The sequence below is a fragment of the Melozone crissalis genome, unplaced genomic scaffold, assembly GCF_028551555.1.
Source record: "Melozone crissalis strain CALT ecotype California unplaced genomic scaffold, PUWL_Pcris_2 ptg000027l_1, whole genome shotgun sequence".
NCBI classification, from domain to species: Eukaryota; Metazoa; Chordata; class Aves; order Passeriformes; family Passerellidae; genus Melozone; species Melozone crissalis.
Window position 1 is genome coordinate 74,029,948 of NW_026535805.1, and position 22,037 is coordinate 74,051,984.

At 36.0% G+C, this 22,037-nt stretch overlaps 1 protein-coding gene across 3 annotated transcripts in view; it reads left to right on the plus strand.

The window, feature by feature from the left end:
* Positions 1–22,037, plus strand: part of IBTK (inhibitor of Bruton tyrosine kinase) — a 52,921-nt gene that overhangs the window by 22,216 nt on the left and 8,668 nt on the right. Inside the window, exons 11-26 of one of the 3 annotated variants that reach the window (XM_054279772.1) lie at positions 287–461; positions 1,286–1,879; positions 3,224–3,310; positions 4,222–4,304; positions 4,405–4,442; positions 6,217–6,310; positions 6,689–6,790; positions 7,539–7,656; positions 9,307–9,367; positions 10,055–10,182; positions 11,623–11,735; positions 12,323–12,471; positions 12,661–12,824; positions 13,983–14,075; positions 15,181–15,336; positions 20,191–20,343. In XM_054279772.1, coding sequence (XP_054135747.1) covers positions 287–461; positions 1,286–1,879; positions 3,224–3,310; positions 4,222–4,304; positions 4,405–4,442; positions 6,217–6,310; positions 6,689–6,790; positions 7,539–7,656; positions 9,307–9,367; positions 10,055–10,182; positions 11,623–11,735; positions 12,323–12,471; positions 12,661–12,824; positions 13,983–14,075; positions 15,181–15,336; positions 20,191–20,343 — 2,308 coding nt within the window. Of the gene's footprint in view, positions 1–286; positions 462–1,285; positions 1,880–3,223; positions 3,311–4,221; positions 4,305–4,404; positions 4,443–6,216; positions 6,311–6,688; positions 6,791–7,538; positions 7,657–9,306; positions 9,368–10,054; positions 10,183–11,620; positions 11,736–12,322; positions 12,472–12,660; positions 12,825–13,982; positions 14,076–15,180; positions 15,337–20,190; positions 20,344–22,037 lie in introns of all 3 variants that reach the window. The other 2 variants (XM_054279773.1, XM_054279774.1) reach the window with 2 other exon arrangements.

The window sequence follows — 22,037 nt, forward strand, 5'->3', positions numbered from 1 at the left end:
TTATTAGCTTGGCTCATATTACTGAAAGTAGGTCCTTATGGTTTGTTTTTCTGCAAGGAATATATCTGTCTCATACAGGACAAAATTTTAACTGAAATTGTCAGCTCTCCTCCTATGTTCTGTAAATAAGTAAGCTGAAATGTTCAGCATGGTTTAGCGTTATTCAATTACTCCATCAATGGACATACCAACGTCATAGTCTTTCCTTTTTGTTGTATTAGTTGTATTTTAATGAGCAGGATCTTTCTATGATGTGTATTCACTTTCTGTTTGTTTTTTTTAACAGAACCTGTATCAAGCCTTCAGCATCCTTTGTGTGATGTGGCTTGTGAACATGATACAACCAGTGTGTATGAAAGAATTCGACTTCAGAAGCTGACTTTTGTCCACCGAGCTGTCAGTATTGCCACTGATCCTAGTGGCTGCAATTTTGCTGTATTACAGTCAGATCCTAAAACCAGGTATATTTAAGATAGCAACAGCTGTAATTTTTCCTTTTTTTTGTGTGTGATTGTGATTGAACATTTCTTTTCCAAACAGTTTTTTGGCTCATACAGAAGTCACAGTAAATACAGTTATCCATACTGCTAGAGAATAGTACTTTGTTAGTTATTATGTTGAAGTTATCTAAAGGCCTAAGCTTATGTATTTGCATAATAATACACATTATTGATGTCTTATCTGAAGTGTTTAAGGCAAGCATTTGCCATGTATTTCCTAATACACTCTGAGTTCTAAATACTGTAGAAATTTACCCCTTCAGTAATCACCAATAATCAGCTTTTAAGTAAAAGTGATGGGTGAATTTTTGTTTGGTTGGAAAGAAATGTATAAAGTGAAATAAATAAATAGAATACTGGGCCATGTTTCTTATGCTCTCATAATAGTTTCCAACATTTGTGATAAATAGCTGAACATTAGCTTTTTTTCCTGTTATGGCTTTAGTTTGTAATATGAAGTACAGCAAGCATTTCTGTGTTTTCACATTGGAAAAATGAGATGAAGATAAGATAGTTCTGATAATACTGGTACAGTATAGAGGCAAAATACTATATACTATAAATATACTGAAGCTAGACAGGTCTTCTTTATGTAGTTTAATTGCCTAAATACCATATTATTAGTTATTCTCATAAAGAACAGGACAAGAAATGTTGAGCAGTGCAGCAATGTAAGAAACAAAGAAATCAAATGGAAACATCATTGTTCTTGTCATTAAACATATTATGTAAAATGTGATGAAGGTTTTAAATAGTGTTTGATTATGGATTTAATTTTGTTTTAGTCTCTATGAAATTCCAAGTGTGTCACTATCAAGTTTTGGGATGGATTTTGGCAAACTGTTGGATGAAACAGATGAAATGGACAGCATCCATGATGTGACTTTTCAGATTGGCACAAGAATGTACCCCGTGCACAAATACATCTTGGCCGTACGCTCCGACTTCTTCAGGAAGCTCTTTCTTTCCAGTGACAGCCAGCTAGACACTCCAGACATCTACCGTAAAGATGAGGATGCTGTTGGATGTGATCTCTATGTAATTGAGAAGGTCCATCCAGATCTGTTTGCATACCTCCTGCAGTTCATATACACTGATACTTGTGATCTTTTGACTCACGGTTATAAGCCAAAAATCTCATATAAAGAAAAATCAGACGAATATCAAGATACTTTAATTTCGAATCTCAGCAAAATGAGCTTTGATGAAAATGTCAATGGAAAGTCTGCATTTGAGATTTATAGAAATAATCAAGTGCAAGTTATAAATGAAAAACAGAAGAGCAAATCTAAAAAAGGCAAAGCTGGTGATGAAGCTAACCTCATTAAAATGTTGCAAAGCGCAGCAAAGAAGTTTGGGCTCAGCAATTTAAGTGGAAGGTAGGTGAAAGGAAATGCATTTCTATTTTGACAAGCTCTCCCTGTAGTTTTCTTATGTAAGCTGATCTAACTTCAGTTTTTATGACAATAGTGAAAATTAAGACACTGATGTTAGAATAGAAACTAGGGGTAGATGATGAGGGGATGCTGCTTAGGAACTGTCTGGGCTTATTTCCAGTACATATAGGAGTTTCAGGTTGGTGAGCGGTGAGTTATTCCTCACTATTTGGGCATCACTTGGTTTGTATCTGCTCGTTCTGTTAGCATTACTACTATGTTCCATTCTTTTTCTGCCCTAATAAAACTGCCTATCTCAACCCACAATTATACTATTTTTTCCCCATTTTTCTCCCCCATCCCACTGGTGGGTGGTGAGGGCAGAGTGAGTGAATGAGGGACTGTGTGGTCTTTAGCCAGATGAGTTAAACCATGACAGTATCCTCTAAGACATGAGCTCTGTGAGGTTTGATATCTGGGATAAATCATCTGGCTTTCCAGAAAGACTGTTGTAAAACATCAGTACTGGTTATGTTAGAGACTGAATCTAACTGAATTTTGAACTGCATAATTTCTATACTGCGGTCTGTAGTCTAGCAGTTTTTTCACAAGACAGCAAATGTGTTTAGTGTAAAACACCACAAAGCAAATTTAAATTCTTGCTCAAGTGATGTAATTTTTATGTTACATACTGAAACAAATGGAATTGAGATCAAATGTCTCTGTAGAACTGCATTAATCAGTTTGGGGTTTTTTTTCCCCTGCATTTGTCTCTTCCAAAGAGGGATATGAACTTTTTCAGGGCAGTTTTCTTACTGTACTTCTTGCATACACAGCCAAGATGTGAGGCTGCTGCTAAAACTGAGTTCCTAAGTAATATTTCTGTGGTAAAGTACTTTGCTTTAAAGGTGTATTACTTTGTAATCCACCAGCAGCACTCCTGAGTCTTTACCATCCCATTCACAAGCCTCCTTTATGAATTAGGGTGCTAAAAAAGCCTGTGCTGAATCCCAGCCACTGTCTTTGCTCAGTTTATTGGCTGGTACTGATACGTATTTAACCTTCTGGTTTTTGACTCTGTAGTATTGAACTTTGGCATTAACTATACAGTATAGGTTTCATCTAAGATAATAAATACATATCTAAGGTGAGGAAAGAATGTCAGTTACATTTTGCATCTTCCTTGAAGACCTTTCAAGTAACAACTGGCTTCTGTTTTTGTATGATGATTCGTTTTCATGTTCACAATATGAGCCCACTGAAGTACTGTTACTTTGTGAAACTGTTCTTAATGGTTTGAAGCGTATACTAATTGTGTTGCCTATTACCAATTGTAATAATTTGCAGGTTGGATGGAGTCAAATTAGAAAATGGAAAAATTAACGTTGTCAACAAGAAGAATGGGAACAAACCAAAGTTAAATCAGAAGAAATGGTAATTTTTTGAAATCAACTTTCCCTGCCCCACTATCTTCCTCTTATGTCATCTCTTTATATGTTAAGTAAGGGCTGAGGTTGATCCAACTGCATTTTAACTTCTGGCATGCAATTTTCTATATCATAGTAACTCAGGTTTGGAAGTTCTCTCTACTTGATCTGTAGATCAGTAATTGGGAATAGATTACATGTGGTATATCCTTGTTTCTTTTTACTGTACCTTAATGTGTTCTGTGGATTAACTGTGTCATTGAGTGCTAATGCCAGGAGAAATGTAATGGGTAATCCAGTCAAAAGCAATTTGACTTCTGTAAATCTGCTTTCTGTATTGTTCTGTAATAATAAGAATACATGGATTGGAAAGAAGCAAATGCTTTCTAATTTGATTTTAGCAAAGTGATTTTTTTTTCATTCTTTTGATGTGATCGAGTTACTTATACCCAAAGTCCTGAATAGTCTGTCTATATAGGAAAAGCAACATTGCATGACAGTAGCTGGTTTCACAGAATTGGGGTTCATTCCTAAAATGCATCATCAACGCCTATGGTACCTCCTGATATTGAAGAAATGGGTAACTTAACCATTTAAGACCATTTAAGATTGACGAAAATAAGCCATAATTAATTTATTTAATCATAGCATTTTTGAAACAGTAGTTCACTGAGTTTTAAAGGAAATATTTCAGATGGAATTTTTGAAGCTTAACTTTGGGCAAAGAAATTCTCCCTGGAAAGTAGTGTGCCTGTTCTTTTGAGTTCATGTTCTGTGGTATTATTAAAGGTCAGGTGTGTGTTATTTCAAAGGATAAATCCTAACTTGCTAAAGTTATCACTTAATTGTAGAGTTTACAACTTGTAATAGTTGTAAATCTGAATAGTCACAGTTCTGATGCTACTAAATATCTTCTAGTTCATACCTCTGCGATGTGACCCTGAAATCTTTAGATGGAAAGGAATTCCCGTGTCATAAGTGTGTACTTTGTGCAAGACTTGGTATGTGTGTGTATTTTTATATCTTTATATAACATAAGTTATATTGTCTTTTTTAACTGTCATTTTATTGCATCTTGAACTGAAATGCCTTTCTTTACAGATTATTTTCACAGCATGTTAAGCAGCTCATGGATTGAGGTAAGTTTGCCAAAACCATGTGTGATGGTACTTTTTTTTTTGCATCAAATAAGGGACAGCTTTTCACTTTTTCCTATAATAACATATCCTAAATGCTAGGTAAAAGAAAGGGTTGGATTCTTTGATTCAATTTGCAAGGAAAAAACCCACAAGCCACATTTTTGGTTACACTGTATTTGTACTATTGAGATTGTGTATTAAATGAGAATAGCAAATGTAATACTGTATATCGAAGGAAATTACTGCTTTTATTTTAGGGGTTTTTATTTTGAACTAGTTAATGGATTTATAAAAACCATTGACTGGACTGTTCTTATGGGATACTGCTTTGGATGAATTTTCATTTTCCTTCTGTAAAAGATTGTACAATTTAAATAGTATGCAGATTGGAATAGCTTGTCATGTGTACTGAGTGCAAGAGAGAACAGGATTGAGGGTCAGTGTGTAGAACTCCAGCTGACTTTTGCTGTTAAATGAAATAGAGGATATCAGGGACTATTTTACTTAGTCACCGACTGCTGCTTCAAAAGTTGTAGATCTTTAATTTGTCTTGGTTCCTATTTGCCAGCTGTTTGTCAATGCCTTGGTTGTTCCTGGACGTTGTAATTCCAACAAATGTCTCTGTTTAACTACCTGAGCACTATTGGTGATGTTTATGGAAAGAGAGGAGTGGTCTAAGTGGAGAAGCATTTTTCTGAGACCAAAAACTAAAGCAGTGCACAGGAGTTCCTCAAATTTCTAGTTTTCTGGCAATACATTAAGAACATTCAGTACTTAAGTGAAGTACTGGCAGTTCTGTTCTGCTGTGAAACAGAACTTCACCTGTCCTCCAGGTTACTGTGCTGCCTTTTCCCAAGTCATCCCTGAGAAAACATATTTGCAACAAATTAAGGATTTAAGGGGTTTTTTTTTGAGTGTTGAATGTCCATTTGTATCATGGTTTTGTATATCAGTAGTATATAGTTCATAAGTTGCCTATTATTTTGTAAGTCAACCTAAATCAACCTAAATTAATAAGTAAATATTTTATGAAGCAATGGCTGTAGATGTTATATAAAAACCTTAATGTCTGTAAGAGATTTTAACCTTTAGAAGGAAAATATGTCATTACCAGTAGCGTGTTCTAAAGCAAAGTAAATATTTTAGTATGAAGCTTTACTTAGGTACCAGTTGAAGTAAACCAAAATTGTTTAGCAGTGATGTTGAATAAACACAGATGGTGACAGTTGCATGGTTTAGTGGCCAATTTTTGCTCTTACAAAAGCTTTATCTTAATGGTTAGGATGGTCCGAATGGAGGACTTGATGAGGACCTTGTTTTCAGAGGTATTAACAGTAGTGACTACCTTAGTATTATTGTTATTTGGGAACTCATGATTTCATTAGCTCTTTTGACCTTGAAAGGAAAGCAGTTCAGTACTTGCATAGAGGGTTCCTGTAGTTCTACTTTTAGGCAATTGTTGGTAAAGTAATATAGTCAAGGAGGATTGTTAGAGTAGATGATCAAAGTGATCAAACATGAAACTGTTTCATGGGTATTTATTCAGAAGTTTGAACAGATTTTAATTGCTTTGCTACAGTCAATTCTTGATTGAGAAACTTGGACAGATTTTGTACTAATGCTTAAGTAATTGATGTTGAAAATGTCGCCTTCAATCTGAGTTATTTTCTTAATATAGGTACTGTCTTAATTTTGCATTTTATTCCAAGTAGTCAGCCTCTCTTATTCCTTCTATTTCTTCTTTTTTTTTTCTTTAAATATTTCTGCTTTTTAGGCTACCTGTTCAGCTCTGGAAATGCCCATTCATTCTGACATACTACAGATAATTGTGGATTACTTGTATACAGATGAAGCACTTGCCATCAAAGGTGACTTTAATATATTTTCAACTGTAACTCTTGCAATTTTTATATTTTTAAAATAGAAATTCAAAACTTAATATGCTTGTGTTGGAGTTACGTTTAAAAAAATCAAAATTCTTGACTCTTTCTTTGGGCATAGCAGTACCCCAGGCCTTGTTTTACCTTTTCTTTATTTTGTCAAACTGCAGTTTTCCTTTTCCCTCCTTCTGTTGTTTCAAAAAGTGGATTGTTGGTGCTCTTCTAAGCTATTTCTTGTGCTGTGAAATTCCCATCAAAATTTGCAAAGCCATTATATTCATGCTTTGGTAAAATTTCATTGAAGCTGTCTGTTTTATAGTTGCTTTTGATTTGCCCCCAGTGTTTATATGATGCTTTGTTTTCCAGATTCTCAAAATGTGGAATTCATATGTAATGTTCTTGTGGTAGCAGACCAGCTTCTTATATCCAGACTCAAAGAAATCTGTGAAGTAGCCATTGCAGAAAAATGTGAGTCCTTCCATATGCATTGTAAAGGGTTAGAGAACAAAAAAATGCGTTTTTTAGATGTTCTTGCCTTTTGCAGCACAGAATTTGTGTATCTTCCTTTCAGGTGATTACATTTTGATATTCATTGCATGTCTACTAATACTTGCTTCTTTAGTCTGAGCAATATTCTAAGTTAGCATGATCTTCCATTACTTATGCTCATGCTCTTTAATAAAAAAAAGTAAAAAAGAAAAAACAAAAAAATCTAACCCAAATGAAATCTTCATTTCATTTAATTGAATTTTCTTTTCTTTAAAATATGATAAAATGAATTCTGTTTCTATTTCTGTCCTTGTATTTAGTGTTCCCTCTCTCCTCTTTCACTCGCCTTATTTTTTTTTCATCTATGCTAAATTGGAGCATTTGGACGTTTAACAACTGTTTATGCTATTTATGAAACTTACTATTTTTGCCTTTCTTTTTCCTTTTTTTTTTTTTTGGACTGCTGGGTTTTAATATTTTGAAACTGATCTATTTGTAGGCAGGGCTTTTTAGTTCTATGCAGCAGCCATTGTATACAAGCTGCCACAAAGTTACATGGAGCCATGGAGCTCCCTATTGTTTATGGCCATTGGAGCATTAGCATTTTTTCTAGGAATGGGAAGTATATGTTTCAATAACTAGATCATGCTGCACAATAAGTCTTAAAATAGCTCCTTGATACTACAGCCCATTATCTAATATAGTTTGTTGGTTTTTGTTTCTGCAGTGACCTTAAAGAATGCTGCTGAGCTGTTGGAGTTCTCAGCAATGTATAATGCTGAACAGCTAAAATTGTCCTGCTTGCAGTTCATAGGACTCAATATGGCAGCTTTGCTTGAAGCAAGGTAAGCAGGAATGCAAATGTGTTCATGTATTAGTTGTAAAATTTAAAAAGCCCAAAAAGGTAAAAGGATCGGAATAACTAATATGGACAGTTTAATGTTAAAATGCAGCTGAATGCTTCTAGCTTATAGGTAGGCTCATTTTTGTCACTTAGGGAGAGAGAAGCTAGCTAAATCTCTGTACATACTGTACCAGTTCTGTAATACAAAACCAAATGTTACAGTCTGGCATGAAGAACCTCTCTGGAATTCAGTGGGCTTTAACATTAGGTCTAGTCTTTTCTGGGGTTTTAAAAGCATTTTTGAAGATGCCTAAAACTGCTGTGGGGCTCTTCCCTTCATTTGGAGGTTGTTTTTTGGGGGGATGGGGATTATTGTGGGGATTTTTGGTTTGTTTTAGGACTGTTTGTTTGGGTGGATTTTTTTTTTTTAAACGTGGTTGTTAACAATGAATATTTGATTTGTTTTAAGCAGGTGTACTAAATAGCTGCTTTATTTTCCAAAGAGGGTGGGCCTGTCCTCTGGTAGTCTTTTTGCTTTAATGTCTGCAGTGAGAGCTGAACAAATTAATTTATTATCCTTGCTTTCCACAGTGGTTCTAAAGTTCTTAGAAGCTGAAGGTGTGCTCTGGCCTTCCTTCTCTTGATGCATTTGGACAGGCCGTCAAGTTTCTTAAGTACATATCATCTTCTCAGAGCAAACCTTATCAGCACTGAGTGAAGTTCTTTTCTAGCAAAACCTTAAGAAAAACACCAAAAAACCCAGCCAAAAAAAAAATCTCAGTTGTGAGTTCTCTCTGTCCTTTTTGTCAGACTTCTTTTCACTTAGAGAAGTTCTTAGAGATCTGAAACAGTTCAGAATGCCAGCATTTCATTGCCACGTCACACAGTGGCTTCACTTGCATCCCAGATATAGAAGTTCATTCATATTAGCAATTTCCCTCTTCCCCTCTCTATAAACATTCTAACCTTTGATTTTGGAGAGAAGAGTAAAAATCTAGTAATGTTGCCTTAAATATTACCTGGAATTCAGACTCGTTTCCTCTTAAGCCTATATGTAATTTTCTTATTACAATTAGGAGTCTGGCTACATTTTAATGAAAATCTGAAAATGTTAGTATTGGGTAGAAAGAGTTTTAATTTGAGAAACCTTGAGAAACAGAACTAACTCCTGACAGCTTTTTGCAAGGAGAACTACTCACATGGACAAGACAGTTCTGTTGAGTCAAGTTTGTTGCTGTAGTATTATTTATTGGCATAAATGTTTATGTTGTGTGTTGTGTTTGAGTTTTATGGAGAATTTACACAGATTTGGAGTATTTAGATACATGTCAGTAGGACAGTATGCAGAAATAGGTAAAGCTACCAGTTCTTGGTAACTTAGCTATATAGGTCTGTTTTGGCTGTGACCTTAGGTGAAGGTAGGTGGGAAGGTTGTGTGTTTAATCCTACCCTACAACAAAGGTATTGATTAGTTTTTATTTTGTGTTCAGTGTCTTCCTTTAGACTTTGACCACCATGAATAGATGATAATACCTGTAGGTGAGATTCATCCAAAATGTTAATCTGAATTTTTAATTAATGTCATTTTTTTAATAAGTTGCTAAGATGACTGTGATATTTAAGGATAAAGATAATTTTTTTTTTATTTTAGGACTCTAGAAGTCTTAAGTGATGAAGTTGTGAAGGATCTTTCTGTTTATTACAGGAAAATGGTAAGTTGTACAACTCGAATGTAAGCTGATTAGGTGTAAAATGAGAATAGATGTGATAAATACGTACCTAAAGAGTCTGTAGGTGACAGGCTGAAATGGAACATTTGTCTCAAAAGATTAAAGTTGTCTTCTGCTATTATCACTCTCAAGGAGTCCATATTTCATTATTCACTAGCTACTGCTGCTACAGTGTTGTGTCTTTTAAATTAATTAGTTATACATATTAAACATATTAATGTTCTGTAATTAACAGTTGTTGCTTGGAACAGTGTTAGCAAAACCTATGGAAAAGAGCATCCCTTACTTAGAAGGAAGCTAAAATGTTCAGGGTGACCATATAGATGTTAAAATCAGTAAGAAGAATAATGTGAAAATTGAACTGTAATGCAATGGTGAAAGCCAAGACCCATTATAATCCAGTATTCTCTTACTGTAAAAGATAATGCTTGCAAAATCTTTAAGCTTTTTCTTGCCATAAGTTAACAATTGATGAAACATAGGCATTTTGTGTCTGTCACTTAAGATACTTCTCCAATTTTGCTTAAAGATATAACTTAAGTTTATAAGCTTGTTAGGTAATTATTTACCTGATTTGTGAAAGGTAAATGAACAGTTTTGGCCCTCTTACATAAATTTGCTAGCATGCAACTTCAGTGAAACTTAATGTAACAATTTTTACAACTACAGATTCCAGCTATGGTCAGGAGAGTAATTACTCCATATCCAGATGGACCTGATATAAGTTCTTTTGAGCCTGAAGATGGAGAGAACTTTGTCTTTTTGAGGGAAGAAATGAATACAGAACAAAATTCTCAGTAAGTATTTGTTTTTCATCAATATTTTTACTAGATGAACTGTGTGTGGTATTGGTGCCTGACTGTGTTTAAGTTCAGAATTGAAAGATTAAGAAATGAGATTTCAAAGACCATTATCAGTTTCCTTAAGTCTTTGAAAATGTTGCAAAACTGCAGCAGAGCACTTTCAGCTTATAAGTGGCATATGAGTAAAGGTTGCAAAATGAGCATTCACAGCAATGTTTGGGGGTTGTGCATGTGGTGAGAGTATCTGTATATGTGTGAGACCAACTGTGCAGTTCATTGTACTTCACTGCATTAGGAGAGATCAAAAGAAAAAACAGACTTGAATGTATTATAGATCTGTATGAAAAATTGTCTAATTGTCTAATTTAATCTAAATTTCTTGATATTAAGAACTATCACAGACTTGTCAAGTGAAATACAGCGCTTTGTAGTATGATAGAATGGCTTGGTAACAGGCTTCCAAATAGTGGGATAAAATGTCAGCCTGCAGAGGAAACCTCACCTGAAATATTGTGTACTGTTCTGAGCACGTGTGTCAGGAAAAGTTGCACTGAATAAACTAGTGTAAGTAAGAACTAGTAGATCAAGGCAAGTGAGAGGCTGTTTTATATTCAACTTTAAGCCTTCCAGTGTTTTTCAAGGCAGGGTGGTAGCATCTAGGGAATTGGGTAGTCCAAGGATTGAAAACTAGACACTCCAAGTACGGTAGTGCTGCAGCAGTGGTTAAGTAGTTTTATAGTTACTTAACAAAAACCTGCTTAAAGAAACTTTGAAATAGTGCACTGTAGCTGCATTTCATGCAATTCTGAATATCTAGTAGTTTTGTTAAAATGAAAGATGCCTTTTTTAATTTGATTTCACTCTTCCTAATAGCATATACAGGAACACATGATATTTAGGTAACATCACCTTGTATCTGCTTTGTTGTAAAATTAGTATTATCACAATGGTACTGTTTATGTTGGGGAAAATTGAGACCAACTGTGGCATTTATTGAACTTCAGTAATTTAGGAGAAAGCAAGAGAGAAAAAAGTGGAGAATTGTATGTAATTTGCTTTATGTCAGTTGCTGTGATATGTAGCAGGTTTAATCTGACCTAGGTGGCAGTGCCAGCCTGTGCAGCAGCTGTATCTTCCACTGTCTCAGCAGAAGTCTGTGTGCAGTATAATAGTCCAGAGGCTAGATCTAGATTGGAAAGAGTTTTTTTTCTTTTCCTCCTGGATTCTTCTTTTCCCCCAAAGTCATTTATGAAATGGTTGTGCCAGTGCATAAGCAGAGAGGAGCAGGCAGCTAGTGCAGGCTGCTGAGATGAGGTACTACTGTTTGAAGTATAACTGCTGCTGCTGACTGAGAAAGGTGGCGTTGACGTGGGGAGTTCTCAGTTTCTTTGGCTTTAATGCATGCTGTGGATTTTTTGGTCTTTTTCCTATTAGGGAAGCCCTTTTCAAAAAAGCAAAAACTAAGGCAAAAAAGAAGCCAAGAAAACGGTCTGACAGCTCTGGAGGATATAATCTGTCAGATATTATTCAGAGTCCGGCCTCTACAGGTCAGTGGGAAAGAGATTCCTTTCAGGTATAAAAACAGAGCATCAAGTGTAATATGCAATGCAATGTCTGTATTTCAAGAAGGAAATCTTAGAAAGATTATTTCTTTTCTAGTGAACACTATAGTTGAATTTAAATAGTGAATTCTTAAGATAAGGGTTTTTTTGAAAGGGTGTTTGTCATTGTACCCAAAGTTCATCTAAAAGCATGTATTTTATCAAATAAAATAATGCACATTTTCTTAAGTGGATTTTAGTAAGTGGAACATTTCTGTTGTGGGTTTTTTTTTCTGAAACAAAGAATAAATTGTTCACTTTTTATTGAGAAGTTGGTAGCAGAATTTAAAGGAAAAGTGTTGTTATTTGTATATTCTGAGACAAGAAGAAAACTGGGAGTAATGTTATTCTGAAAAAATATTTAGGATAGCAAAAAAATTGCTTATATTTACCACTGGATGGTATTCTGGACTAGGTAAACTTCTGATTGCTTTATATTCATCATAATGGTGTTAATAATTTTTGTGTTTGTTAAGCATTGTTTAGTCTGGCTCTCATGATTTAATAGTTCTACTATCTTTTTGTATTTCTAGGCTCAGTAAAACTGGATAAAGCTAACTCAGTAGACTCACTTCCAGAACTCTTAACATCTGACTCTGAAGGTAGTTATGCAGGAGTGAGTAGTCCCAGAGACTTGCAGTCCCCTGACTTCACAAAAGGATTTCATCCAGAGAGGACTGAGGTTGGATTTCTTCTTAGCAATTTTTTTGTTTATCTAGTCCATCAAAAGCAGGGTTTTTATTTTAGAGTCTTTCTGTGAACCTGTTGTACAATGGAGTAGATGACTTTGGAGAGTTGTAGTTTATTTGATTAAGAAAATAAAATTTAGTGTTTGCAGTGTTTATTCAACTATTTTCTGCCTGATCTTTAGATGAAGGACAAAGTATGCAGTCCGGGTGTGAAACCCTCTCACCCTAACAAGGAGATGAAGTCATGCAAGGGAGCATCAGCAGGGATGCAGTCTGTTCCACAGTCCATTCCCAGTGCCAGACACAGCTCTGCAAGCTCTCCCAATTGGGTGGCAACCAGTTTCAGGTGCAGTAATACTTACAGTTGCTGGTTTACACTTGGTAGTGAAAGCTAACAATGTTCTATTCAGACTAAAAAGCTATTTGCTCTTCAAAATGATTGTACACATGAACTCAAGATCTTGGTAATTTAATAAAAGGAGAATATTTTGTAATTATTAATTGAGAAAAACAATGCTATATATATATATAATTCTTTTTTTTTAATTGCTTCCACTCCATACTTCTAATATCTGTTTTTATAACACCTACTTGGTTAATACTGTGAAAAATACAGGAGAATTTTTTGTAGAATCATACCATGCCTGAAGCCTTTAGAAGCTCCACTGTACTTTGACATTTTTTAGGCCTTTAGACTTAAAAGGGCTGTAAAAATCAACACCACAGGTTTAACTGGTACACTTGGTATAATGAAAAATTGAGTATTGTTTTTTTATCTGTAAGGAGAGATGGAGGAAGTGCTGATTATGTTTTATTCCAAAGCCTGTCCTTAAATTGAGTTGAATTGCAGCTTACTTTACAGATGCCTTTGAGTACACACATTTTAATTTGTAGTTTTTTGTCAAGCTTGGGAATGTGTAGATTTAATTCATGCTTATTTCTGTGGAAGTTTAAAATTAGGTCATGTACGAAAAAGAGACTGATATCTGAAGTTTAAGAATGTTACTGATGTTTGTGTAGCACTCTGACTGCAAAAACTGTTTTGTTTATCATGTGAAATAATTTGAATCCTGCACTTAAAAGAGAAATCTAATCCAACATTCAGAGGTGCAAGCAGTGCCTCTCTATAACTTAGCATGAGCATTTGACTACTAAATAAGTATCCTTATTTAGCTATCTAATTTTTTTGAAGAAATCATAGTGTTAGGTATCTAATTTTTAGGGCTCTAATTTTTTTAAAGTAATCATAGTTCACATCTTTTTGTTTCATACTATAATGAGTCTTGAAAGTATTTTTATAGTATGCTCTTAAATATGTATATATTTATAAAAGTTTTGTCAGAAACATTTTATTTGAGGTTTGCCATAATTGAGGAAGCAGACGTAAATTATACAACCAGTTACCAATCCTATGTATGATTTAGAGGATTTCAGTGAAGGCTGGAACTGTGGAATGTAAGTGAAAATCAGTGCCTTGTAAGGTAACTTTTTATTTTTCATTTAGTCCTGCCAGTCCTCCTGCTATGGATCTGAGAACCATCATGGAAATTGAAGAAAGTATGCAGAAATGTGGAACCATGCCAAAGGCAAATTCAAGGTTGGTAAAAAACCAAAATCTATAAAAAAGTGTGATAGGCCTAAGTTGTTATGAATTTACTTAGTGGTTTCAGCCTTTCAGTTTAAAAAAAGCAGGAGAAAAGTTGTGCTATTTGAACAGCTTTGTTTACTTCATTATGTTGTTTTTCTTTGAGCATACAAAATTAATTCCTTTATTTTACTCTAGTCTTGCTTTGTCAACTACTGCAAAAGAACAAGTAAGCTAGTATCTTAAATAAGTGGCCTGTCCTGATGAGCCTTTCTGTTTCTGACCAAAAATAATTAATTCTTGCCCTTGGACTTTGGAAATTACTTGTGCACGAGTACTGGATTTGAGAAGTTCATTTCTTGTCTTGCATTCTCTGACCTCTCCCAGAAACCATGTCTTGATATTAACGAGTCTTCAGACAGAAGCAAGTGAGGTTCCTCCTTGCAGAAGCATCCCAAAAGACACGGAGATAAATGTGCTTCTTTACAAGGCAGTGTGTTAAAGCTAGTGTTGTTAAAGTAGCAACGTATGGAAGAGAAGAGGAGGTGACTCTCATGACCCTTGAGGTGTGGCTTTCTTTTAAAGGAGACTTAGGAGAGTACTCATGGAACCTGGTAAAGGCTTGCTGGATAGATTCAGAAACTGCAAACAAAACAGCCAAGACTGAAGAATCCAAATAGTTTAGAAAAGAATATTGTTGCAGATAGAAGAAATGGCTCTATGCTATTGTATACATTTTTTAATGCATGAATATTTTTGGTTTAAGGGAGCTAAGCTTGAAAATCTCTAAAAAAATGAGAAGATTAGAAAGTAGTCTTCATCTGATGGTAGTCCTCTTTTGGTGACTTGATTCCTACTCTGCATGTTTTCATTTATGGACATCTATGTGAATAATATTTCTGTGATGTTTTCTTTCTGTCACTCTTGATATTAATTGAACCTCTTTTTTTTTGCTTCCTAGCCATCTGAGCCCTTGTTTCCCCCTTGCCTTTTGGCAGTCTAAGCAAAGTATTTTTAGGGAACAAGTTATTTCTCAGTTTAATTTGCAGGATTAAAGGTGAGTCATCTCAAAGGACATGGATCTTACAACTTCTTTCTTTGCAATGTCCATTCACAGCAGAATGGTGTCTCATGGAATCAAGCTTTCTCAGAAGCAAAGGAAAATGATTGCCCTGGCAGCAAAAGATAATGGATCAGCTAGCAGCCCAGAGCCTACCACTCTAGTGACTGCACCACCTCCACCCACAAAAGTTGCAAAACTAGGGAATGTGTGGTATGTTATAAATCAAATATCAATTCTTTTTCTTTGGAGAGTTTTGCATTGAATAGGCAGACTGATCTATTTGAATCTACATTTGGAAGTAATCTAGAAATTCAAAGGGAGTAGGGAAGTGCAGTGGTTGCAGTTTAACAGTTCTTTGAAATTTTGCTCTGAGTCAGAAGACTGCACCCCATCTGGTGCTTTCCTGTGTACAATGTTGTATTTGCAGATGGTGTTGAAGTAAACCATAGAAGAAGAAGAACTAGCTCCAAAACTTAGTTAGGAAGAAGTTATTGAAAACCATTATGGATGGTGCTTTTTCTCTGTCAAACCAAAGCAAAATGTTAGCCCGTCCTGGGGGAAGGTCTGGAATGACTTTGGACTAGAGAAAACTGACCTAAATTAGGGATAATAAAGTTATCTAGGTGTCTCAGAGCTGGAGGGAGCATTGGATGCTTCTAACAGTTTTTATGGTGGAAGGATGCATAGGGGCTTAAAATGACTTTGAATGCTGATCACATACAATTTAGAAGTTTGAGTTTATATCATAGTAACTAATGCAAAAATAGTTTCTCATCTGTTCAGTGAATTAGGTTTATAACAAATATAATAAGGTGCTAGCCCAAGTCATGCTTTGTTCTTCACTTTTACTGTTGGTATTGGATAAAAGCATAACCAAAACACGTAGAAGTTTCAAACTATGTAAATTTAATGAGTTTAATTATCTCAGGCATAAACCTATTTGCATGCTCTATGCATGAAGTAAATGTTCATTTAAAGTTCATTTAAGTAAATGTGGCCATTTTTCCAGTTTTCCCTGTTCAAGAAGGTCTAGATTTTTGTTGCAGATTACATTTGTACTGTTACCCTAGAAGAATTGTCAGTCTCCTTTCCCTGTAGCTTATTTGGTTGTACCTCAGTGGGAGCAAAGGTTTCAGCATACCCATCACAGTCACTCTTAAGCTTTCTCTCTTCTGAATTGATTGTCATCCATGTACACCTAATACTGAAATTTAGGGTCTCATTTACTCCCCCAATCTCTTAAATTTGTTCTGTTATGATATTAGGCAAAGCCCACAATTTTATTTTTAACAGGAAAGACAAATGAGTTGGTTTGCGTTTAAGGATTCAGACTTTTCCTGATGTCTGAACGATAATTGAGACCTTGACAAAGGAGAATCAAGGTTTGCAAGATTCATCTTCTGAAGTCTAGTGAGTGGATGAATTAGTATCCTTAAAACTGCTGCTCTCAAATGCTTTGAAGAACATGCTACCTGCTTTACGCAGGTGATTTTGCAGGTCAAGCAGCGGTTAATTATTTGCCTTAGCTGATGGAGGTGTCACAGGGCTGTTACAGCTCTGAGGCTTAGAATTTGCTAGGAGAAACTGATGGTTGAATCACTTGTTGATGAGCACAGTAAACACTGAGTCATTCTATCCTTTATTAAAAAAGGGATACTCTATCTACTATTTGTAATCTCACTACTAATGCTGTAATTATCCATAAAGACAATTCCATATAAAAATTCTAAGAAATAAAGACAAAATTGTTTATAGAAATAAAATGAAGGTGAAGGAGAATCTCCATCCTTTTATCATTTGCAATGACAAAGTATGAAGGAAATCCTGAGGCAGCTGATGTCTTCTTTGCCTCAGTCTTGCTAGTAAGATGAGTCATTCTCCAGGTACCCAGCCCCATGGGCTGGAACAAATCCCCCATAATCCAAGGGGAGTGATATGCTACACTCTTAGACATACACAGGTCCATGGGGCTGGATGGGAGCAACCCAAGGGTACCAGGGGAGCTGGTGAAGGTGACCACTGAGCCACTTTAAATCATTTACCAGCAGCCCTGGTCAAATAGAGAGGGCCCTGGTGTCTGGAGGTGAGTCAATATGACACCCATCTAAAGAAGGATTGGGTGGAGAATGTGGGGACTACCTTCTGTCAGCCTGAGCTCAGCTCCAGGAGGCTCCTGGGGCAGATCATCCTTAGTGCCTTAACATGGCATGTGCAGGACAACCGGATGGTCAGGTCTAGCCAGCATAGATTCAGGAAAGGCAAGTTGTGCCTGAATAGTTTGACTTACTCATACTATTCATCTACTCTCTGATAGATAATTCTTTACCTATAGAGTGTTATTTAAACTGCAAACCGCCGCCGAATTCTTCCTTGTTTTTAAAAAGCAAATAAAGACTGATTTTTGAATATTCCTCGATAAATGTCTCCAAAAAGTATATTGTGCTCTTAAGGTTCTGATTAAACAGTTTTTGGAAAGAGCTGGGCCTACTGTGTTACACAAACCATCTTAGGTGGAAAGGCTAGGGTATATTTCAGGAGGATGGAATCCAATCTAATGCTCATGTGGTCACCGTGCGTGATTCCACACGTTCCTCCTGCGTTCCTCTGGCTGCCGATGTGGAAAATGCCGGTAGCTCAAGAGTTCAAGCACAGAACCAGTGGGAGCTCTATGAAATTTTAAAATTAGGCCTCGCTGCTGGAAGAAAGCATTTATTGAATAAACTTCAAGCTGCTTTAGGCAAGCGATCAATTATTCAATTGCCCCTGCTAGTTATTCAAAGTATTTTTGTGTGTAAGGTAGAATGGTTATTACTCATCTGCGCTAATGTTATATTTGCAGTTAGTCTGTAAATTCACAGTGGACTATTAATCGACTGCATTTGGCAGTCGATTGAGCTTTCCACACTTGCAATATAGTCAAAGCCATAGAACTTGTGTTCCAGTGAAATCAGATATTCAACTTGGATGTTGAACACAGTGAAGCGCACTTGCCAGAAGGGTGTGGAACCTTCTGGCTTTTTTGGGTTGACTGAAAGTCTGTTATACACTGTGCCCTACCTTTTCCACCAAGAGAAACCTCCAGTTTCACAGTTTTTTGGAAACTGAACCTTTCTTTCTTCCTTTGAAGAGAACTGAAAATTAGAAGGGAAAAATAAAATGCTGCTCTAGTAATACTGTGAAAAAATGTCTAAAGTTAATTGCATGTTGACTTTATTAGTTCTCTAAACCTACTTTGATCAAGGTAGTGAGAGTGTTGCTTACTTGTTTTCGCCTTTTCTAAGCTCAGGAGAGTCTATGGCTTTTCAAGACCAGAGGCATGAAGAAATTTGAAATCTTTCTTGAGAATTAACAATTGTGTATCCTGATGTCTAGGTTGTTGGTTTGACAGCTTATACTTAACATCAGCAGCTGTTTTGGAACTCCATGCTTTGATGGTTTGCAGTTACAGCTTAGAGAACCATAGTCATACTCTATTTTTTTTTAAGTGTAAACTAGTTTTTCTAATTTTGCAAATTATATAAAAATGTCAATGTATCAGACAGGACAAGCTGAAATTTAGAGTTGTTACGTGCTTGGAAAATTTTGTACCACCTCACAGACAAATAATTTTAAGCCTCAAAAATTGTTTTGGATAGGTTCACAAACTGAGAATGACACAGTTGATTTTTTTGGGAGATGTTGTTTGTGGGTTGGGTTTTTTTTTTTGGCTCTCTGTTGCAAGTGGATCTGATTGCAGTACAGAATTTTTATGGAAATGGGTAAATCAAATCAAAGTAGGCTACTTAAAATGTTACTAGCAGAAGCAGCTTCTGTGACAGCAGATCCCATGGACCATATGCCTACTCAGTATAATAGTTTTGGGGGAGCTCTGGTCAAACACTTGCCTGAACTCCCGTGTGCCAGCTGGTGGTAGGAATAAAGGATGTGCAAAATGACTCTGAGCCCCTGTATCTGGAGGTTCCCATTCTGCTTTCTGTATCTTCTGTGTTGCTCATCCAATATTTAAATAAAAGGATCCAGACTTAAGCCAGGGTGGTCTAACATCAGACATCATGCATAGATTTCAGGTGCTTTTGTTGTAACATTTCAGATACAATGTTGTGCTTTTAAAATTCCCTTGTCTTTGTTACCTTAAATTGTGTCCCACCCAGATGTAGCTTTAAAGTCTTTGACATGGGATGCTGCTCTTCTTATGGCAGTTGCACAAACAATTGGCATTGTATAAAAAGCTTGTTTTACTTCTGTAGTGTTTATGAAGAATTAAGTCCAGAGCCTTGATAGGTAAGAGAAGGACTCATGGTAACTGCCTTGAATTCTGTAAATAAAGAGGTGTTGGGTTTGGAAAGTGTTCATGATACCTATGATGCTCAATTGCTATATTTGCTTACTGGTTTATTTTTGAAAGATAATACGCAGGCGCTAATTCAGTAACTTGTGCTTGGACAAGTAAAAGAAAATTGAGGATATCAGTTTTTTTGAATTTCACTGTGGATTAAGGGGTTTATAGAGCCTCAAGCAGGTATGAGTAAGCCATTCAGTATCTTGGGAAGAAAAGATCAGGTGTACTTGACTTTCATGGTGGTAAACTGCCTGTGTTAGACCAACAGTACCTGGAGCATTGTGATTTATGAAAATACTTTTCAAGGACTAGCACTGTTAGAAAAGGTGCAGCTTGTCTAAGAGAAGCTATCTATGAAAAAAAGAATTAATTTATGAAAAGATGAGGTGGGGGGAATAGGTGGAGGAGTGAGGTTTGATTTTTTTTTTTTTTTTTTTAATTCTAATGACATTTCAGAACTACTGGCTTCCTCTCTTCTCATAGATATTTATTTCCTGTTCTTTATCTATATGACCCAAAATGACTTACTGTAACAGATGGGGTCTAGGAGGATAATGGTGGTATACAAAACCGTAGTAACAATGTATTTTTAGTAATAAATGTATTTTTATTTGTATATTTTAGTAGAACGGCCTCTTTGCTATCTGAATCATGGAATAATGTGGGATCTGGGAAAGTGCAAGTATCAAGTGCTATGGTTTTGTTTCATTTTTGTTTTTGAAAAGGTCATCTTCATTACATTCTGCTTTGCCAAAGTCATTCCGTGATCTTGTGATGGAAGAAGAAAAATGTATGAATGTGAATAATTCTCCTGGTACCGGTATTAAAAGGTGTGAATATAAAGGATCTGAGGATTCATCTGTCCAAAACACCATAAGGTAAGAATACATTTTTTATGATTTGTCAGCCATTGTACAAGAAGCACAATGACCTGTTGAATTCTGCTGAAATAAGAATAAAATTGTGATTTGAAAAGAGCATTCTTCTGATGATTTTGTTAATAAGATTTTATGAATTAAATACTACAAAGAATAGAAAGCTTAAGGACTTCAACAATTTAATGCCACTGCTAATACTTGGTTTCAGTTTCAAAGTGTTTGTATCCATACAGATGGATACATGTTTATATATATTTAAATATATATGTATATATATGTGTGTATATATATATATATGTATGTATATAAAAACTCTGGGCTCCAAACAAAACATATCTGAATTTGTTTGCTTATATATCTATGTATCAAATGATAAACCAGTTTTTTCTAACCTCTGCAGTAATTAGATATTCATGAGCATTCAGATATGGCATTCATGAAATATTTTGCTAAGAAGTATTTTTGTGTAACCACTGAGTGGATAAAACTAGTTTATTCAAACACAGTTCTGGCATTTCCTAATCTGAGTTTTCTTATAAGATGACATTATTGTTTAAGTGCAGTTTTTCATGGATTAGGCAGGCTTACAGAAACATCGATGCACTGGTTATGTCAGTGTGTTATAATTACTGTGGGGCTACAATTCTGAGGACAAAATAAGGCATGTGTGAATAATATCTAGTTATTAGACAATATTGCTCTTTGGTCAAAATGTTCTAGCCATGCATCCTCTTGCTACCTCCAATAGAATCTCTCTTCTGGGTTAAAATAACTGCTTAAGCTGAGGAAAGAATCTCAGCCTTATTCTTGAAGGTCTGTATGACTGAACTGCCCACCCACCTGCGTCTCCTCCCCCTGTCATCAGTAACTTTGAATGCTAGATGTTTAAAATATATTTACAAAACAGAGAGCCTGAAAATCTTTCAGACTCTGTCACCTGCTATCTGGAAGCACTGCAGAGCAGCTGACCCACAGTGGTAGGGAACCCAAGTGTGACAGCACAACTGGCTGGTGGCTTCCCTGGCAAAGGCACTGCCCCAGTGTGCCAGAGGGAGGTGAGCAGGGCAGGCTCTGTGGCAGCGAGCACAGACAGGTGCATTGGGATCAGGCAAGGTTGACATAAAACCTGCAAATCAAGTCAGGATGAGGAACAGCAAAGCTGGGCTTGGCCATAGCTGCAGCATAGCTCAAGAAAGGCCTGAGGGACTGAGCTTAAGTGAAGCTCTTGCATAAAGAGAGGGAGCTTCTGTAATCCTTCACACAACTCTTCTTACAACACAACTTCAGAGCAATCTAACTCAAATTTACACAGCTGTGCTGAGGGAGAAGTTTGCAGAGCTGTGCACAAGGAGCTGTGTCATTTTCTGGCTGTTTTTTTTATGAACTCCCATTCCATTGTCTTCCAGTAACTGACTCCTCTGTGAGGAAAAGAAAGTTCTTCTGGATCTTGCTTTTGGTTGTTCAGCTTGTATAAAAACTGGTGTTTCCCTAAGACAGAAGTAGTACATGTTTCACTGCTATATAAAGAATAAAATGAGGATAGAAATGTAGGAACATTGTGTGTGGGATAGTGTCGAGGAGAGGGGTAGGAGGCATTTGGAGTGTGTGTGAAGGGGAGGCATTCCTCAGGAACAGAGTGATAAAGATGAAGTTACTGTGGTGAGTGGAGGTGTGGGGACATGAAACGCAAATTT